The following is a 21,227-nucleotide window of genomic DNA, read 5'->3' as shown; positions in this document are numbered from 1 at the left end:
AAAGTGTGTCGTGCCTGAGTAGGGTCAGATGAATGGTGTTCTTAAGTTTTGAAAGACGAGTTGTTCATAATGTTCAGATTCTGACCCTGTTTACACTTGGGTATAAATCTGAAGCAACTCCAGTGAATTCAACAGCTTGTAGCTTCGGATATTTTAAGGGCCAAAGGGACAACTGCAGTAGTGGATCACAAGCTAACTATGAATCAACAGTGCAATACTGTTGCAAAAAAAGCAAACATCATTCTGGGCTGTATTAGGAGGAGTCTTGTAAGCAAGGTACGAAAAGTAATTCTTCCGCTCTACTCCATGCTGATTAGGCCTCAGCTGGAGTATTGTGTCCAGTTGTGGGCACCACATTTCAGGAAAGATGTGGACAAATTGGAGGAAGTTCAGAGAAGAGCAACAAAAATGATGAAAGGTCTCGAAAACATGACCTATGAGGGAAGATTGAAAAAATTGGGTTTGTTTGGAGAAGAGAAGACTGAGAGGGGACATGATAGCGGTTTTCAAGTACATAAAAGGTTGTTACAAAGAGGAAGGAGAAAAATTGTTCTTCTTAACCTCTGAAGATAGGACACGAAGCAATGGGCTTAAATTGTAGCAAGGGCGGTTTAGGTTGGACATTAGGAAAAACTTCCTGTCAGGGTGGTTAAGAACTGGAATAAATTACCGAGGGAGGTTGTGGAATCTCCATCACTGGGGATTTTTAAGAGCAGGTTAGACAAACGCCGGTCAGGGATGGTCTAGATAATATTTAGTCCTGCCCTGAGTGCAGGGGACTGCACTAGATAACCTCTCGAGGTCCCTTCCAGTCCTATGATTCTATGATTCCATGATAATCTAGGCTGACATCTTGCATAACACAGGCCGTAGAACTTCACTCAACAATTTTGTTCATAAGATCTCTTGGTATGATATTGTACAACCGTTCCCCAACTACTATTAGGGCACAGCTTTTCACGACCTTGTACAATAAAGGCAAATATGCCAGTAAATATCCTAGTGCATTGAGGTGAAAGGGCATCTTAAGCCTTTTCAGAAGCAAGGACAGTGGCTTCCCACACACACTTCAATTCTCCTTAGTAGTAACATGAACTCCTCTTAATTATGGTGCACTTCATTGGAATGTCTATATTTTGGGGAAATCTCCCAGAGAACCAATTTAGCTCGTTTAGGTGTCCATAAAGCTTCATAATCCTAAATAATGACGACTGTGGATATGCCAGGAGGGAATGGTCATACATTCGGCTTAATGGTGAGCTGTTCAGATAGTGTTAATAATAATTGGTCATACTTGGCATTTTGCATCAATATATTTAAAAGGGAAATGATAAGAGGCACTGATGTTATGCTTATTTTTCAGAGGGGCCCGATGAAGGACAGAGAGTTTGCAACTTGTCCAAAATCTCGCAGCCAGAGCTGGGGAACAGAACCTAGATCATCTGACTCCAAGAGGAATGTGTAATTTACTGAGCCCTGCTGCCAGCCAATAACTGGTATTTAACTAGGTTTTAAATAAGTGGGAAATTCTGAGTTCCTGCGTTTTTGTTAAGGGCTGAATCTTGGAGTTTGGGCCTTGACTTCAAGTCGCAACAGAGTTTGGCCCTCCAGTGCCAAACAAAGAAGAAATACAACTGAGAAGTAAAGAGTGTTATTTCAGTTCTTGCCCTTTAATTCAGGCCAGCATGTAATTTTCATTTAAATTTGGGGGATTCAATATACCTCTTTAAATGGTGTCTTCTCTTAGGCCCCAATTCTGCAAAACACTTAACACGCTTAGCTTTAAGCATATGCTTAAGCCCTATTGAGGGACTTAAGTGCATATTTAAGTGTTTGAATGAATCAGGGCCTTAACCAGGACAGTCCCCATGACCAGCATGATTTGCTAGGGTGTCCCTGATGTAATATCCGTTTTTAATATGGGTTTTAATATGGGCTTGATGCGCGAATTTCTGGGTGAAATTCTCTGGCCTGCGTTATGCAGGAGAGCCGCCTAGGTGACCAGAATGCTCCCTTTGAGTTTTAAAATCTTGGATTCTATGAACATCTCACACAGTCTCCATCAGGGGAGTCTCTTCTTCCTTTGCAAGAGGCTGAACTTGGTGTTTTAATAGGTCTTTTCCATTTCTAATTACTATGAGGTTAGTGAATTACATTTTTACTAACCCCTGCAGCTATTGTATCTACACGATAGGGTGAACCATAAAATCTGTTTGCACGAGGCAACTAGATTTATATCCCTGTGTTACTCATAGCATAAAATCTATAAAGGTGATACTATTTTGAAAACTGAAGCAATGAAGCGTGGTGTACCGCTGAGATGTTGACAGACGCTGCAATATTGCAGTGTAAAACACTAGACAGATAGTTTCTCCAGCTGATTGAAAATATCAGCCTCTTCTATTCCAAACATCTAAGGCTAAAATGTACTTTAAACTCGGAGATATAAATTTAGCTCCAGAAGTATACTACCTTGTCTTTGCAACATGGCCTGGTAGATAGCACCCTGGACAGGGACTCAGAGGACCTCCGTTCTATTTCTGGCCCACTGCGTGACTTTTTGGCAACTGTCTGCCTTTCTGTGCCTCAGTTTCCCCATCTGAAAAATAGGGATGGTGATCCTGACCTCCTTTGCATAGTGCTTTGCAGTGTATTGATGAAAAAGCACTGCATAAGGACTAGGTGTTGTTATTGTTATCTTACTAAGATAGCTATTTTTGACACGAGGTCCCTTTCCCCATCCTTTAAAAATAATGAATAAAAGCAGAGTTAATTATCCCAAGGGAGTCAAGCTTTTGGAATTTGGCAATTAACAGCACATGGGCCTCCTTTCTCTTGCACTGCATGTGCCAGTCAGTTTTCTCACTGAGTAGGTTTCTCATTTCATTTTGTGTCCTCACCAAATTATAAAGGAAGTTTCCCATTGCCAGTTCCTCCCATTCATCCCTAGCCGCTCTTCCAACCTGTGTTGGCTGACACTTATTTCTGTCTCAGGGCTAGATCATGTCTCTCCCTGTGGAAAAACCCATGGGAGAGGGAAACGTCTGTTGGAGACTCTTCTTCTTACTCTTCTCCTCAAACAAAGGGGAGGGATTCAGGCTCACAGAGGGTAGAATGTGGGTTGGTCAAAAAATTTCAAAATGGCTCAGCATCAGGGAAAGACTGTAGTGCCTCATGAGAGATATAGTCTGGCCAGCAAGCAAGGCCCATATAGGAGAAAGGGGGCATGAGTGGTTTGGAACCACAACTCCCATGAGGCACCACAATGGTTCAAGTGGACACAGAGATTAATGTTGACCTGACCGGAAACTAAATGTTTTTATTGAAAATATTGAATGGAAACGTTTTCAAATTGAAACGTTTTCAGAACTTTTAGTTCCATGAAAAGTTCCTACATTTGGACTGTTGGGGCATGAAAACAAATATGGAAATGCCAGAATTTCCCGCAGGATGGTAATTCTCTTTGTCTGACCATTCTCGTTGACAGAGGAAGAGCACGAGACCTATTATGAAGGGGATTTAAATTGCTCGTGGGCTTTTTGCTGGGCCTTTGCACCAGGGTGAATGTAAATCAGATAGAGCAAGGAGCTCTGATTCTTCACCCAAATTCTTCACCCTGATTCTTCACCCAAACTTGCAAAACACTAGAGAATAAACATTTTTAATCTGATTCACTAAAAAAAACCAAAACAAAACCCAAAACATGAAACTGGACTGGAGCGTGGACATGCTGAGTTGAAATTCCTCAGGAAAACAGTTGGTTATTTGAAAATCTGGTCTTAAGTTTTTTCAGACCCGTGAGAACCAATTGGGAGGGAAGCTCCATTGGCAGAAGATGAAATGAAGAGAAAGATTAGAAATCTTTACCACCCTGACACCTCGCCCTTCCCTGGCAAATCAAGCCTTTCAGCTTCAAACTACTTAATACCCAATGAGAGGAATCCTGAACAAATAGAAGTCAGTAGCAAAATTCCCTTGACTTCAATGAGGCCAAGATTTTACCCAGCATCTGGACGGATTTGGAGATCACTCAATATAGCTCCAATGCTGAAAGAGATTTGTATCTTACCTAAACCAAGCAAAGCCCTCCAGGGCTGGGAACTCACTTTCACACCAAAGGAACTCAAAGTTCTTTTTCCTGTCCAATTCTTAGTTTTCCTCCTCACCCAACGGTTTGAACGAAATCACCCTCGGTTACATTCATGCTGCTCCACTGCGGCGGGAGGAGGGGGGTGTCCTTTGTTAACGGGCTTCAGGTGGCTTCAAAACCATAGAACACAGCGAGTGCCACTAGAGGACTCCCAAGGTAATTAAAAGGAGACGACTCTGTTGCTATACACAAAACATTGGCGTCAATGGAATTTCACAGAGTGTAAATGGAGAGCAAAATTTGGCCCTGATGTGTATGCCCCTCAGCAAACTGCCTTACAAATGTGTGTCCATTTCCCTTAAACCAGGGGGGGCCAACCTGGGGCTCCAGAGCCACATGCGGCTCTTCAGAAGTTAATATGCGGCTCCTTGTCTAGGCCCCGACTCGGGGGCTGGAGCTACAGGTGCCAAGTTTCCAATGTGCCGGGGGGTGCTCACTGCTCAACCCCTGGCTCTGCCATAGGCCCTGTCCCCACTCCACCCCTTCCTGCCCCTGAGTCTGCCATGCCCTCGCTCCTCCCCTCCATCCCAGAGCCTCATGCATGCCACGAACCAGCTGATCAGGAGGCACGGGTGGGGGGCACTGATCAGCTGGGCTGCTGGTGGTTGGGAGGCGCTGGGAGCGGGGGGATGGAGCTGATGGGGGGCTGCTGATGTATTACTGTGGCTCTTTGGCAATGTACATTGGTAAATTCTGGCTCAGGTTGGCCACCCTTGCCTTAAACATTAATTAAAGGTCTGGACAGCAGAATAAGTTACATATGCATTTTATTAGACAAACACTGGAAAGTGACGAGAAGTTTCCAACAATACGAGCTCCTGAGCCCAAAGAACAAACAATAGTGCGACACATTTTATATACAACATAAGGCCAGATAACTTTCAATTCTAAGTCCATTGGAAATAAAACAGTGGGAATTATGTGCAATGTGAAATACAAATGTGGCAAATGCCGAACAAGTTGGGAACACCCGTTGCACACAGAACTCAATACAATTTGGATGAGCTAAAGCACATTGTGTTGTAAATTTCTAGACAAGGAACTGTTTGTACAACTGAATAATGAAATAACCTGGGTAACATAAATAGGTGTCCAAGCTATGGCGAGAGAGAGCCATGTCCATTGTGTCCTGTAATGGACTCAGAGACCTCATTTTGAAATGTACATTAGATCTGGACAAGCAATAATAATCAGGTGCTTGGTTCTAACATTATTCAGAAAGTGCTTAACATAACGGTTCTCTTGCCATTCTAAAACTTACACAACTGAGCTTTGGCGTAAAAAATATCCAAATCCATGAGCTACTCCTTGGTATGGAGAAAAAGAAAAATACATGAGAAAGGGAAGGTGGTTTTATTAGTTGCACGAGGACTTGTCGAGGCTATGTAATCACCAGAGATGTTCAGAAAATGGGGACATCTTTTTATCCAGAAAAATTCAATATTTCACGGGAAAAAAGGTAGCCCCTAAACTGAACATTTTTGGAGGAAAACCAAATTTTCCGCATTTTGGGGGGAGATTTTGGCATGTTTGGCTGAAAACTTTTGGGTGAAAATTAACAGAAATGTTTGGGTTTGTCAAAAACATCATCTTTTCAGCTTTCAAAAATTCAAAGTTTTTGAGGAAAGCACACATGTCCTGCTGTTTGGAGAAATATGTACTTTCTCTTCTTGTTGGATAGAGGTGATAGGTTTCTACGTGAGAGATAATAGATAGCAAGATTGAAAAAAGAACTGATTCAAGGCAACGTTTGGAAAATTTAGATATAGGCCAACATTTTTTAAGCTTGGTTTCTAAAGTGAAGGTTAGAAAACGTTGCTCTTATTCATTATGGTGGTCCCATTCGTAGGTCAGTAATGTGTCAGCATCAGGAAACCATGGAGATATTTCATTCGCGGAGTGAGGACTTTGAATTCTGAGCTTTAGCTTTTGTAGCTTCTTCTGGTGGAAGAGGTAGTTGAGACAAATTTCACGCTAGAGCCACTTCCGCCTCCAAGGCTCAACCCGCCGATGCCTCTTCCGCTTCCAGAGCTGAAGCTGCCTCCTCCAACACTGAGCCCACCTCCCATGCCAAGACCGCTTCCATCTCCAATGCAGACACCGCTTCTACCTCCAATGCTGAGACCACTTCCACCTCCAATGCAGACACCGCTTCCACCTCCAATGCCGAGACCGCTTCCACCTCCAATGCCGAGACCGCTTCCACCTCCAATGCAGACACCACTTCTGTTTCCAGACCCACCACCAACAGTTGAGGTGACCACAGCTGCAAAAAGAAAGCACCGTGTGTTTAGATCTCACGGAATGGTGGCCACCGAGTGGCAAATGGAGACTGTAGCGGGGTGGTCAGCCGCTCCGGCCCTGAAAGGGTCAAAAGACAGCCCTTGGGGAGGGCTGGGGCTGAGAGCTAGTAAGCTGGCTGATTGGGGAGGCAGCTACAGCTGGGGCACGCCTCAACCAGGCCACAGCTGGCCTGTATAAAGGGGCTGTGAACCAGGCGCTCAGGCAGTCTCCCTCTAGCTGAGGAGGGAGATGGGCCTAGCTGCCAGGGAAGCCTAAGGGTACCTAGAGTGAGGCAGGGCTGGGGAAAGGCCAGAGGGGCTGCGGAGCTCCAGACCAGCAACTCCCCAGGCTGCATGCCTTTGTTCAAGGCCCCACAGAGGTACTGGGTTGCAGAGGAAGGCAGCAGGTCCAAACCTCCCTTGCCTATGATGACTGGCCTGTACAGACTGCAGTTGGTCTCAGTGAAAGGGGGCTAGATGGTGACTGGAAGTAGCCCATAGGCTGAGGCAAGGTGGGGATAGAGGGTGGGGGTTCCCCAGGGAGGGGAGACCCAGGAAGCGTGTGGGGGTATTGCAAGGGGGCAACACCCCTGGTAAAACGGCACCAGGGTCCAGGAGGGACACGGGGGTGAGCGGGATGGCGACCAGCAGAGGGCGCTCCAATGGCTGGAGAGCTAATTGCCTGAGGGACCAGCAGGAGGCACCGCTGGGTGAGTCCCGCACTGTTACAGAGTCTAAAGCAATGAAGTTTGTACAATATGTGCATTCAAGTGACTTACAGATATTCATTGCACCAACACCTTCTCCACACAGCCTGTTGGGGAAGAGAAGAGAGGAAAGTAAGAATTCAGGTGATGTCCACTGACAAGAGACAGTCTTGAAATAAGCAGAAAAATGTCCATGAAATTTTTCCTCAAGTAGTTGAATTTTTGTGTGGAAAGCAGACACTTTCTAGGAAAATTTTCAGTTAGCCAAAACCCCCAGTTTTCCAACTAAACAAAAAAGTTTTGACAGAAGCCTTTTGACCAGCCTTCAGGGTTTTTTAAATTTTTTTTTGACATTTCAAAATAATCAAAACCTCTCTACACACTGGCTGACAAAGAGAAAACTAATTTCATAAAATATTCCCCCAAAAAATCGCAAATATATTTCATCCAGATTTCAAAACTTTTTGACCAAGTTTTTCGTTAACATTTAAATTGATTCCAGCATAAAGACAAGTTGCTCCAGGGGGGAGTTTTCAGAAATGCTGAGCACCTGGAGTTCCCATTGACCTCAGTTGGACAATTGGGCGCTCAGCATCTGTTAAAATCCGGACATGAATGTGCTGCATTTCACCCACCTGCTCTCCTCTCCTTCCAGCAACTTCCTGTAGGTGGCGATCTCGATATCCAGGGCCAGCTTGACGTTCATCAGCTCCTGGTACTCCCGCAGCTGAAGTGCCAAATCTCCCTTGGCCTTCTGCAGGGCATCCTCCAGCTCAGCCAGTTTGCCCTTGGCATCCTTGAGGGCCAGTTCGCCGCGCTCCTCCGCCTCAGCAATGGCCGCTTGCAGGTTGGCGCACTACGGTAGAGAAGAACAGCGATCCGTAGGAAACATCAAACTGTTCTGCCTTCCTAGTATGCAGTTGCCTGATCCAGCCTGGGTGCAGATCAAGCTGGAATAATCTATGAGCATCTCATCTCTTCCCATCAGCTTTTCTACAGTTTGGGACAGATCATCAACTGGTGTAAATCTTCCTAGCTCCATTAACTTTAGCAGAACGTGGCTGATGGACACCTCTGAAAATTTGGCTCTCTGTGTTTCAATCTAACATGTTTGCAATCATTTCCAGGGGAAACATTAGGGATAGTATCATGCAGCTTAACCCTTTGAAGTCCAGATTGCCAGCTGGTGTAAAGTGCATCAACTTCATTGACACTGAGGTTCTGACCCTATATTATTGATTCATTTTATTTATGAGCAGAAAAGTCTGGTCAAATTCTAGTGACATTTTTACTTTGAGACCAAAGGGGCCACATTCAGTCCTGGTACAGCAGAAATTAATGGGGTTGCATTTGCATCCATCTTAGGAGTTAGGTTGGCCTAAGGCTTGGTACTGCCATAATGAAGCACCCGCACACAAAATACCCTCCTGTGTTTTCCGCAGTGCCCTACCTGTCTTTTCACATTGTCAATTTCATTCCTCAGTCTCTGGATGACTCGGTTCAGCTCTGAGATTTCATGCTTGGTGTTGCGGAGGTCATCCCCGTGTCTGCCAGCAGTAACCTGCAGCTCTTCATACTGCCATATACAAAGGGACACACAAATCACGTTAAAGTCCATGCTCTTTGGGGGCAGGCGTTGCATGCTATTACGTGTGTGCACAATCAGTCGCCACTTCACCCCTGATTGGTACCTCTGAATGCTCAGCGACACAAGTCAAGAAGCACAACAATAGTGGTAGACAGCCGAATGTGCAGCTAATTGGAACTCAACCCTCTGTTGTTGTATGGTGACTCACCTTAGTTTGGTACCAAGATTCAGCCTCAGCTCGGCTCCTGTTAGCAATCTCCTCGTACTGCGCTTTGACTTCAGCAATGATGCCATCCAGGTCCAGGTCTCGGTTGTTGTCCATAGACAGAATGACGGAGGTGTTGGAGACCTGCTGCTGCATCTGAGCCAGTTCCTGCAATTCATGCCAATATTCGGGTGAACTGTCAGTCAAAGAGACTTTTCCTCATGAGTAGACAACTGAACTTTTCACTGTGTACCATAAGCAGAGGCTCCAGCCTATGGTAAGGGGCTGTCACTCAAACAACTGTCAGGAACGGTCAAGACAGACCATGTCATTGCCAAAAAAAAAAGCTTCAGAATTTTGCACATCGCTGGGAAAACTAATTTGAAACCCACTGAAAGAGACCTCAGGTTGCTAGCACTTACCATTTCGTACAGGGCTCTCAGGAAATTGATCTCATCAGTCAGGGAGTCCACCTTGGCATCCAGCTCCACCTTGTTCATGTAGGCACTGTCCACATCCTGAAAGACAGTAATGGATTGCAATGAGCGAAGCACTTTCATTAGCAGGCCGGCAACATGATTGGCTCCAAACTCATTTTCTAGAGGAGAAAAAATGTAAAGGATTTTCTAATGGCTGTTAATAGTGTTGTGGCTGAATGGCTGACCTGAGAGGTTTTGTGGTTAAAGCATTGGACTGATGCTTTGAAGAGCTAGGCTCAGTTCCCAGGTGTGCCACAGATTCCCTATGTAATGGTGGGCAAGTCCCTCAGATCTGACTAAGTTCCATAGGGCTAATAATCGTCCCTTTCTCCCACCCTTTTTCTGTCTTCTCTATTGCAAGCTCTCTGGGGGAAAGGTCTGCCTCTCTCTCTGTGTCTGTACAGCGTCTAGCACAATGATCTCTAGGTGTTGCTGAAAGACAAACAATAATAACGCTTGCATTATACAAACACCACTAACCTTCTTGAGTGTCACAAAGTCATTCTCGGCAGTTGTGCGCCTGTTGATTTCATCTTCATACCTAATGGAATGGGGCAGAGGGAATGTTTGTGTAGGCAAGTAACTGATGGAGATAATTGCAGCCTGATAGAATACACTTCCCCAAGAGCATTTTGTGTGCGTGCTAAGCATGAATGTTAGTTTTCAGGATAACTCAGGCAATGATCCGCATGTCTATGCTAAACCAGTTAAAACGTGCAAACTGATGTCTATAGAAAAGTACTCTAGATCGGTGGCTCTCAACCTTTCCAGATGACTGTAGCCCTTTCGGGAGTCTGATTTGTCTTGCGAACCCCCAAGTTTCACCTCACTTAAAAACCACTTGCTTACAAAATCAGACATAAACCCACAAAAGAGTCCCAGCGCAGTAGTACTGAAAAATTGATGACTGTCTCATTTTTCCTATATAATTATAAAACAAATCGATTGAAATATAAATATTGTACTTACATTTCAGTGTATGGTATATAGAGTGGTATAAACAAATCATTGTCTGTATGAAATTTTAGCTTGTTCCGACTTCGCTAGTGCTTTTTATGTAGCCTGGTGTGAAACTAGGCACATATTTAGATGAATTGATGTCCCCCCTGGAAGACCTCTGCATGCCCCCAGGAGTACATGTACCCCTGGCTGAGAACTACTGCTCTCGATAAAACCTTCTGTTCTCTTTCTCTCTTCCTGGCAGTCAGTCCTTCTCACTGCTTCTTCCCTTACAGTTTCAGGATGCAGTCTCCCGAAGTCTAATTCACGTGAGTTATTTTACTCAGACCAATAATTGCATTCATAAATCTTTGTAGATTCTGCACCTAATGTGTCATCCACAAAATACTTTTTTACCTGGTTTCAGAGTAACAGCCGTGTTAGTCTGTATTTGCAAAAAGAAAAGGAGTACTTGTGGCACCTTAGAGACTAACCAATTTATTTGAGCATGAGCTTTTGTGAGCTGTAGCACAAGTGTGCCACAAGTCCTCCTTTTCTTTTTTTACCTGGGCCTCTTGTCCCTTCACTCTGTAGAGAGATTTTTACCTGTCAATTTAACCATGGGAAAGTGATAGCATCCACACATTATAAGATGTATCTCTCTAGTGAACTTGCAGTTGGTGATTTATTAGTCTTGTCCCTTCCTTATCGGATTGATATTACAGTGCAAATGTACTTTTTTTTTTAAGCATCCCTGACCCTGTGGTGATGGGGAGCAGCTAGAGAGATGGACTTACTTGTTCTTGAAATCCTCCACCACATTCTGCATGTTGTTCAGGTCCCCTTCAAGTCTTCCTCTCTCATTCATCAGGTTGTTCAGCTGCCTCCTGAGATTACCAATGTAATTTTCAAAGAGGGGTTCAATGTTGTTTTTCACGGTTTTTTGTTCCTGTTCCTGCAGCAGGCTCCATTTGGTTTCCAGCACCCTATTTTGCTGCTCGAGGAATTGGACCTGAAAATCACAAGGATCCAGAAGATGCTTAAATGGTTCCATAAAAGTATTACAATAATATGGATCATCCAGATTAGGATGACCAGATGTCCCATTTTTAAAGGGACAGTCCTGTTTTTTTGGCACTTTTTCTTATATAGGCGCTTATTACCCCCCACCCCCGTCCCGTTTTTTCACAGTTGCCATCTGGTAACCCTAATCCAGGTTAATTCCCATGCATGTTTAGGGTCCAATTCTGCAAGGTACTGAGCATTTGCTGAGAGATGCTGAGTACCCTCCGCTCTCACTGAGCTCTTACGAACTAGTGAGCAAGACTGGCAGTCGCAAGGAAGATAGTCAGGGCCAGATCCTCAGCTGGTGTAAATGGGTGTAGCAAATTTGACTTCAAGGATCTTGCCCATATTGCAATCTAATTAGAAGCCGATTCCCCTGTTCCTTATACCATATTCCTGCCTACCGAACAATCAGGACAAGATAGCTATGAAATCTTATATTCTCAGGAGAGATGAGTTGCATTTTGCACATATTTTGCATAGGTGCAAATGATGACACATGGGACAAGGCAGGGGAAAATTAATGCCTTAAGTGGAAAATAAATCTAAAATATTTATTATTTCCCTTCCCTGGGCTGAGTACAAAAAGGTCCCCAAGACAGTTTAACATTTGCTTTGACCACAGATGCATGCTGATTGGTCAACAAAAACGTAAAGGTTGTTGTTATAGCCCTCTTCTGCTTGTTCTGGCAAATCTGATGCAATCAACAAAGAGCTGAACAGGATGCTGTCAGGTAAGTAAGTCCCCAAAATACCTTGACTTTAAAAGAACCACCTACATGTAATTGCATTGTTTCAATGTTACCTTTCCAACTTAATAGGAAAATTCAAGTCTGGAGGTCTGGTTCCCTGATAGCTTAAATGGGCAGTGATTGGCCATTTGACAGCTCATTGATTAACAACACGAGATGATAGTCAGTAACAGCCTCTACAGGCCAGATGCTGATATCAACTGCCGTGGACTGATAGATCTGCCCCAAATGAGTGGGGTTATGCCAGATTCGCGCCCCGGCTCTGTTTGTGGATGAACAGACAATGCCGATAAGGAAATGCAATTGTTTTTCCTCCCCACTGAACAATCAGGACAAGATATCTATGAAATCTTATAGCTCACCTTGTCAATGAAGGAGGCGAATTGGTTGTTGAGAGTCTTGATTTGCTCCTTCTCCTCTTTACGCACCCTCTGGATGGTGGGGTCGACTTCCAAGTTGAGAGGTGTTAGAAGGCTCTGGTTGATGGTCACTTCTTGGATCCCGCCGGGTGGGTAAACAGGGAACCCGAGGCCAACTCTTCCTCCACCAAACCCAGCTCCAGCTAACCCATAGCCCCTGCCTATTCCACCACCGAAACCGAATCCGTAGCCAGCGCCGCCAGCAAAACCAACTGGGCCTGGAGCGCCACACAGAAAGCCACCACTGCTGCCAGCCATGGAGATTCTTTTAGATCCACCCACGTTGTAGAGGCTTCTGCTGCCAAAGCAATTGCCACCACCACCAACCCTTCCAGCACCAGAGCCGCAACCTCCGGCCCGGGATACAGAATGTGAGCTGTAGCTGGTGCGGCAGCTGTTTGGGATGATGGCAGAAGAGGCACTAAAGCCCAGTTTCCCACTCTGGCACCTTACAGTGGATTGGCGAGACATTATAGCTGGCCTGGGTAAAATGGAAGTAGTGGAAGGAAGGAAGGAGTGAGGTTTCTGGAGAAGAGAACAGAACACAGAAGAGAAGGATGAACCTCTGTTCTTCAAGGGCTGAGGTGACCTCTTTTATGTGCTTGAGGAACTGGGATTGGCTTCCTGATGTGAATGATCTTCCTGATTAATTGGGCTTGGTGTGCCCTGCAGCGTTCTGTACAGTGAGCTCACTCCACCGACACACCCCTGTGCAATGGAATAGTTGCATTTCTGAGCAACATTCCTGTTGTTTGGAAATAACTGTCGCCTTTTGGCCTCTGCGTAGGCAACAAGAAAGGCAGTGTCAAAGAGTTCACGGCATGTGCTAGTCATTTGGGGCCCAGAGAGCAAACTGCTGACATGCCTTGCTCTAATACTACTGGTTCAGCCCTTATGCTTTGCCATTTCTAAGCCTAGACCCTGCACTCCCGTCTCTACCTTAAAAGCAAGGTGTTTTCACCTGTATTATTCAAGGCACAAAGCTAGCATTTTATAAGATAAATTTATAAGATTTAAATTTATTTATAAGATAAACAATATGTTCCATATGCAAAATGGATTTCCTCCATTCACTGCAGCAGAGAGAGAGAGAATAAAACGTTCTGTTCTAGATTTTTTAATCCTGTCATTTTACATGAGACTTACATGTTACCCTGGTGCTTGGCACCATGGAACTAGATTTTCAAATGCGCTCATTCCCACGGACGGCCTAAATAAAAGCCAGAGTTCCAAAAAGACTGAGTACCCATAATGCTGAGCTCTTTTGAAAATGTGTCCATATATAAAAACCATAAAACCGAGGGATATGGTGGAAGGGTAGACGTGGCAGGTACCGCTGGTGGAGAATTTGTCACCGAAAGGGTTTGTGCCCCAACATTGTTGACTTGTCAAAATTATAATAATGGCTTTTTTTAAAAAAGGGTCAACGTGTGGAAATGGCCCTTTTGGACAGTGTGGAAAATAAATGTTTTCTGGAGGGGGAGGTTTCCTTTCAAATTTCACTTAAATTCTACTCAAAAGAAAAGGACAAAATGTCAAAAATCAAAACAAAAAGATTCAAAATTTTCAAATGAAATGAATGGACCTGAATGGATAACCTGCCCCCCAATGCCCCCCCCCCCCCAGTTCACAAACATTGTTGGGACTTGGGCTTTTTGGTTTCGCTTTGGGAAGAGAAAATGTTTCAAAAGCTGGGAAAACTGTATGGGATTGAAAACCCCCAGCCCTACTGGCAGGTAGATAACATTGGTGCAATGTTCGGGGTGCTAAATCAAGCAACTGAAAAGAAGTCAGGGAATTCCAGAAGGTAATGCCACTCCAGCAATGGTAACCCAGCATTACAGTGTATTTTATAGTATGCGTTCAAAACAGAGACGAATAATACACGAAGGGGCTCTATGTCTCAATGCTTTCCATGGGGTCACAGTGCAAGAACTTCCTCCCGTATAGCAAAGATTGAACCAGGAGCTCTCTCCCTTTTAGGAGGATGAGAATAGTAGGATGGTGTCAATCGTTGACACAAGTGTTCGCCATCTCCCTGGGAGTCATGACATCCCCACCCCCCCCCCCTGCACCCATCCCAGGTTGCGAGCCGCTGCATTATGTTATTTCTCTGATGTGCAAAAAATAAAGAAATAAAAGGAATAGAAAATACTACACATGCCAGAACCCCAGCTGATGTAAACTGGTGTTGCACCACTGGCATCAATGGGCCACACCCCTCCACTGGTGTAAATCAGTGTAGCCCCCGCTGAAATCAGTGGGTCACAACTTCAGCGGGGGAAAATTGGCGCAGCTTCCCTGAAGTCAGTGGAGCTACGGTGATTTGCACTAGCCGCCCATCTGGGCCCATAAGTGGAGAATGGTTGAGATAATGTTGCTGAGACAGCCTTGAATGCCCTGAGTTTTGAGTGACAAGGCAGGTGAAGTAATGTATGACCTCACCCACCTTGCCTCGCTAATATCCTGGGACCCATACGGCTACAACTACACTGCATTTTGATCTCGCCGCTTGGTTACTCCATTCGGGATATTTTATATGTATTTAGGCTGAGATTTTCCACAGCTGCCATTAAAATCAATGGAAACCGGGTGCACATGTCCCCTAGCTTGCTTTGAAATAGTACAGTCTTCGTTTCTTTAGCGGGAACAAAGAAGGAGAAACTCGCCTGGCAATTGACGCTGCTTTGACACTTTGCTGGCTCTGTGGAACTCAGAAAACTCTCTTATCTGCTGCTATTCTCATTGCACAGGGTATAAACTCTGATGGGTTTTCCAGAAGAATTTGTAAACCCTTTAAACCAGGTGCTACACACATAGATCGGGGTGGCCAACCTGAGCCTGAGAAGCAGCCAGAATTTACCAATGTACATTGCCAAAGAGCCACAGTATCACGTCAGCAACCCCGCATCAGCTCCCTGCGCCTCTCACCCACCGGCAGCCCTGCCGATCAGTGCCCCCCCCCACTCCCTCCCCGCACCTCCCGATCAGCTGTTTCCTGGCGTGCAGGAGGCTCTGGCGGGGAGCGGGGAGAAGCAAGGGCATGGCAGGCTCAGAGGAGGGGGTGGGAAGGGGTGTAGTGGAGGCAGAGCCAGGGGTTGAGCAGTGAGCACCCCTCGGCACACTGGAAAGTTGGCGCCTGCAGCTCCAGCCCCGGAGTTGGGGCCTAGACAAGGAGCCGCATGTTAACTTCTGAAGAGCCCCAGGTTGGCCACCCCGATGCTTGAACTTGCATGGCGTTGACTAAGCACCTTCCTCTTCCATTGACTTTAATGGGAGTTGTGGCTGCTCAGCGTTTTACAGGGTTGGGCCATAACGAGCTATGCCTATGTGTTAAGTGCACCTGTATTGCATTGCCATACCTGTAAAATTAAGGAAATCGTCTATTGAGTGTGTTTAATAGGCCATTTTCAACTAGTCATGTCCCTGTTAAATTAAAACCATTACTCCGCCACGCAATCAATCAAAGACACTAGTCCTTAATTAGGACAAACGCCTTTCCTAATTTTGCCATTCAAACTGCAGCCAGTTTTGCTGTAGCTTTGCCTAATTGGGATATTTTTAATCTCAAAAAACAACTGAAGACCTTTAATTGGCATTTTCTGGGATGTAGCTGGGGCATCACCATGCAGCAGAAAGCGAAAAAGGGGCTCATTTTGGAAGGCGGTGAATGCTTTGTGAAGACAAGGGGGTTGGAACTGAAATCGGTTTGCAACATTATTTATGGCAGCTGCTAGAATGCAACCTGCTGATATTTTATACTTGGGTGTAGTCAATTGTTACCAGTTCTCTTTGGCTCTTTTAATCTAGATTTTCAGTGCACATGATAAGGAGGTTTAGCAATGGAAAACCTCTTTCTCAGCTTTTTGCTCCAGGCTCCTCTTCCTGCAAGCCACCTGCTTTGCTTTTGGATTCACAGTGGATTCAGCTGGTAAATTGAAAAAATAATTAATCTGGGTTTTGTCCAGTTTCATGCTGACATTCATGGGGGGCGGGGGGCAGTGGTTTTAGACAGTATGTGCATTCCAGCTAATTCAAGAAGTATATGATTCATGCCAAATCTGTTTATACAGGCAGAGTGATCTCACAAGCACATACCCCTGGGAAACCTCCAGTCCTATTGTTAACATGGCTAAGTATCTGCAGACTGTAATAATGGGATTGTGCAACAATTAGGGATGAGTCCTGAATGGTAGTGAAAACCCTGATCTCCCACTAACTTGCAGTGGGGGGACACCTGTAGTCCCAGAAAGAGTTTGTGTTCTATATTGATGTATGTTCATCTTTGTTTATCTGAAACCTATTGCGTGAAATATTATTTGAAAAATGAAATGAAATGCTAAATGTTTAATTTTTTTTTTATGAGAGACAAGGTGGGTGAGGTAATATCTTTTATTGGACCAGTTTCTGTTGGTGGAAGAGACAAGATTTTGAGCTATACAGAGCTCTTCTTCGGGTCTGGGAAAGGTAATCACAGCTAAATACAAGGTGGAGCAGACTGTTAAGTATAAGGAGTTAACATATGTTGCAAGAAACCATTCAAAATGAACTGGGCAATTAACAGCTCTGCAGTCATAGGGCAAAGAGTAAGGCAATGTCTACACTTGCCATTTAAAGCGCAAAAAGTCCCTTTTTTGCACTAAAACCATGGGAGCGTCTACACTTGTTAACGACTTTTTTGCGGTGAAACACAGAAGTTTCACCACAAAAAGAAAACCACCTTCACGAGAGGCATACAGCTCTTTCCGCTGTTCTTTTTGCGCTGTTGTGAAAGTGAAGATACGTTCTACCTGTGTAAACACCTTTTGGCCTTCGGAGGATATCCCACAGTTCCAAAAGTGACCACTCTGCCCAGCATCTCTGCTGCTCTGACGCCAGGTAAAGGGATGTCCGCCCCTCCCCCTGTAAGCCCCAGGAAGTTTGAAACTCCCTTTTCCTTTGCTGGTAGATGTGGCGGGGAAAGCAGCCAGACAGCAGGGTTTTCTTTTTTAAAAATGCCACGAAAGAAACAAGGAAGTAATGGGGCGGCTGGGCTAGGAAGCAGTGCACCACGGGGCATTGAGCAGGGACCCAGAATGCCTTCCGCTCATCCCCTTCTTTCCACAAGACCTAGCGAGAGAGCTGCACTGTGGGGTAGCTGCCCTACAACCCTGCTCTTATCGGCGATGGAAGTGCTGCTGGTGCAAACACGCTCTGACGCCGGAGGAATTAAGTGAGTACACAAACCAGCGCTTTTCTTTCACCGGTTTCCTGTCATCGATGAAACGTAGAGTGCAAAAACGCTGCAAGTGTAGCCATACCCTTAGGCTAGAGCTACACTCCAGACCTTACAGAGCTCTCCCTCCAGCATAACTGAACTGCCCCTCGTGAGCCTGTTTTTTTTCACACTTGTGACTGACAAAAATTTTACTGACAAAAGTGCTAGACAAAAGCCTTTGTGGGTTACAAATTGTTGTAATGAGACATAAAACCAGGGTTTCTACTGAGTCCATCATTTTTGGTGTTTACCAGAATTATGAACATAAGAACATCCACACTGGGTCAGACCAATGGTCCACCAGCCCAGTATCCTGTCTTCCAACAGTGGCCAGTGCCAGGTGCCCCAGAGGGAATGAACAGAACAGGTGATCATCAAGTGATCCATCCCCTGTCGCCCATTCCCAGCTGCTGGCAAACAGAGGCTAGGGACAGCATCCTTGCCCATTCTGGCTAATAGCCATTGATGGACCGATCCTCCATGAACTTATCTAGTTCTTTTTTGAACCCTGAATTTCAGCTCCCAGGCTTGTCTTTTGAAGGTATTGGGCGGGCTTCCTTTGAGGACGAGGACTGAGAGGTCAGATATGGAGTGATCGCTTTGTGAAAAGTCGTCACCCACCAGTGACAGGGTGTTTTTGTCTTTTATCATTTTACTGTGTGAGTTCATTCGAGAGTGTAGCGACTGTCTCGTTCCACCCACATTGTCGTTGGGGCGTTTGGTGCACTGGATGAGGTCCGTTTTTTGCACCTCTTATACTATAAAAGTGGACTTTTAAGTTAAGCAAGGGACAGATTCTGCAACCTTTACTCATCTGAGCAGCCCACTGGCGCCTGATTCTTTTTACATTTACACATGATGCGCTTCTGGGCATGTGAACAAGTGCGTCTTTCAGAGGGAGATGCCTGTTTGATATTGAGTGAATCTCATTTTAAGATAGGGTCTCCCCTCCCATTCCCCTGGCCTGTTCCAGCCTCTTTGTACCAGTCAGTTGCAGTCAGTGGAGTTACAGCCATGTAAAACTGGTGTGAGAGGAGAAGCAGGCTCCTTGAGTTCCAGGACGATTGCAGGACATGGCCCCAGAGCTGTTATTCCTTTAGCCCAGATCCCGAAAGCAGCTGTAGATCAAAGCACACAACAGAACTTTAGTGCACTGTAGCAGGGTCCATGTGGCCAGTTAGTGCATGGCAAGCTAGTGCGCTGTAGATTGACACCCTAATTTGCCGTGCACTGAGTCTCCATGCAGACAAGCCCTCATATTGGTTGATTATCTCATAGACTTGCCTTTGCACTAATATCGCCAATAAGTATGCCAGGATAGCAATGCAGGTGGCTCAATCGGGCGTTGCAGCTCTGAGGCCCAGTCCTGCAAACCTTTACTCATCTGAGTAGACTCATTCATAGTCCCAGAAACCATGAGTAAGGGATAGTCCCATAAGTAAGAGAATGCAGGATCAAGCCCAAAGGATATTTGATTTGCAGACAATATTCTGGGCCAGATTCTCATCCGACTTGCACTGAGGGTCATCTGTTGCACCTGTGCAGATGTAACCCACTGGTGAGCATGTTACAGATCCCCCTCTTTGCTTGATCCACACAGGATCAAGTTGGTGTTGGTCCTGCTTTGAGCAGGGGGTTGGATCAGCTGACCTCCTGAGGTCTCTTCCAACCCTGAGATTCTATGATTCTATGATATGTCTATCATCACAGCAGCTTGTGTGCGAAACAGCTCATCCTTTTAGCTCTGTAGGGTCCCCAGTGCTTCAGCAAAGACAGCACCCATCACTTGATAGATATAGAATGATACCAGATCAGTTCTCTGTTCACTTATGCTGCTGACAGCGTATTGGTCCCTCATTGTAGTCACTTTGCACAACTGTGAATGACCACACAAACAGCACAACAGTGGAGAATCAAGACCTCAGGTTTAAATGGTTTCCTCCCCTGATGAGTGAAAAATAAGGAGCCCGAAGTAGTTTGTGACTGCATCCAGTCCCCCTGTACCTATGCATCTGTCAATCACCTACTGAAATCCCATAGACTTCTTTGAAAATCACAGCCCTCGATACCAAGCTGCACTTCAAAACTCACTGGTTACCCCCTTTTACTTTTGCAACATGTCTTTCTAGCCAAAGAACATACTAGCTGGGGTGGAGTCTGTTGCAAAAGAAAACTCTTCTAACCAACTTAAAAGGAAATAAATGAAACTTTCCATTCAGCTTTTACCATAGGGCGGGGATGGTGTGGCTGTCACTCATCAGAAAGGAATTCCAAGAAGAAGCCACAGACAAAAGGCAAAAGTAATGTGCAAGGAGCCGCAGCCACAGGTTTGGGGTGACTGATCATGACAATGCAGCCCCCACCCTAGACTGTTGTCGAAACATTGTGTTTCTTAGTAGCTGGCTGGAGAAATTTATTATGCACACCACATGAACGAATCCACCTTTCAGAAGCAGATATCTGTTTTGCCATTGAGCTCATCTGGTCTTAGAGGTGAGGTTCTCCTCACCCTCCCCTGGCCTGCTCCAACCTCTGTGGCTACATCTACACTTGGAGCTAGGGGTGTGATTCCCCACTTGTGTACACATACGCCAGCTCTCATCGAGCTAGTGTGCCGAAGATAGTAATGTAGCTGCGGTAGCAGGGAGCGGCCGCACAGGCTAGCCGCCCTGAGAGCAAACCCACCTGGATCCCTTGGGTACATACTCAGGCATCTAGCATACTTTTTTAGCCTGCTAGCTCAATGAGAACTAGAGCAAATATGTCTGTGCCAGCTGGGAATCTCACCCCTAGCTCCAAGTGTAGATGTAACCTTAGTCCCAAACTATCCATGCAAAGGGAGCAGAGACTGGCCCGATCCCACCGGCTGAGAATTCCTCTTACACGGGGGAAGTCTAAGTTGAAGCAGCGCTGGCCTGCTGGTTTCTTCACCACTTCTGCCTCTCAGCCCCAGCGGAGGGGTGAAACCAGAGCAGAGGTGCCGACTTCTGCTCACGCCGGTGTGTGCTTGACCCCCACTCGGCCCCTGGCCCCACCCAGACTCCTCCCCTGCCCCGACCCCCATTCCAACGCCTTCCCCAAAGTCCCCGCCCTAACTCCGTCCCCTCCCTGCCCCTATTCAGACTCCTTCCCCAAATCCCTGCCGCAGCCCTGCCTCTTTCCCGCCTCCTCCCCTGAGCACGCCACGTTCCCACTCCTCCCATGTCCCTCCCGGAGCTTCCTATGCCACCAAACAGCTGAGTTTCCATTTCAGAAATGTCCAGCTGGAACATTGTGATGATGTAGAAATGTTTTTTCAAAAAAAAATTTAGCTGAGAAAATTCAGAGGAATGCAGAATGGAGGACTGGAAAGGACCTCCAGGAGCATTGAGCCCAGCCCCTTGC

General features: G+C 45.7%; 1 protein-coding gene across 6 annotated transcripts; it reads right to left on the bottom strand.

The window, feature by feature from the left end:
* Positions 1–6,072: 6,072 nt before the first annotated feature.
* On the bottom strand, positions 6,073–13,057 carry LOC140901137 (keratin, type II cytoskeletal 5). Of its 6 annotated transcripts, none has more exons than XM_073319452.2 (10): positions 12,530–13,057; positions 11,148–11,362; positions 9,892–9,952; positions 9,355–9,450; positions 8,936–9,100; positions 8,590–8,715; positions 7,775–7,995; positions 7,212–7,246; positions 6,285–6,416; positions 6,073–6,212 (listed from the first exon to the last, which is right to left on the bottom strand). In XM_073319452.2, the coding sequence occupies exons 1-10, from the start codon at positions 13,055–13,057 to the stop codon at positions 6,073–6,075; spliced, it is 1,719 nt and encodes a 572-aa protein (XP_073175553.1). The 6 variants fall into 6 exon arrangements, with proteins under 6 accessions (XP_073175553.1, XP_073175554.1, XP_073175556.1 ...); XM_073319453.2 differs by having other exon boundaries at positions 6,073–6,236; positions 6,309–6,416; XM_073319455.2 differs by having other exon boundaries at positions 6,309–6,416.
* Positions 13,058–21,227: the final 8,170 nt, after the last annotated feature.

This window comes from Lepidochelys kempii, chromosome 20, assembly GCF_965140285.1.
Source record: "Lepidochelys kempii isolate rLepKem1 chromosome 20, rLepKem1.hap1, whole genome shotgun sequence".
In the NCBI taxonomy this organism is placed as follows: Eukaryota; Metazoa; Chordata; order Testudines; family Cheloniidae; genus Lepidochelys; species Lepidochelys kempii.
This window is presented reverse-complemented; position numbering and strand designations above follow the sequence as displayed.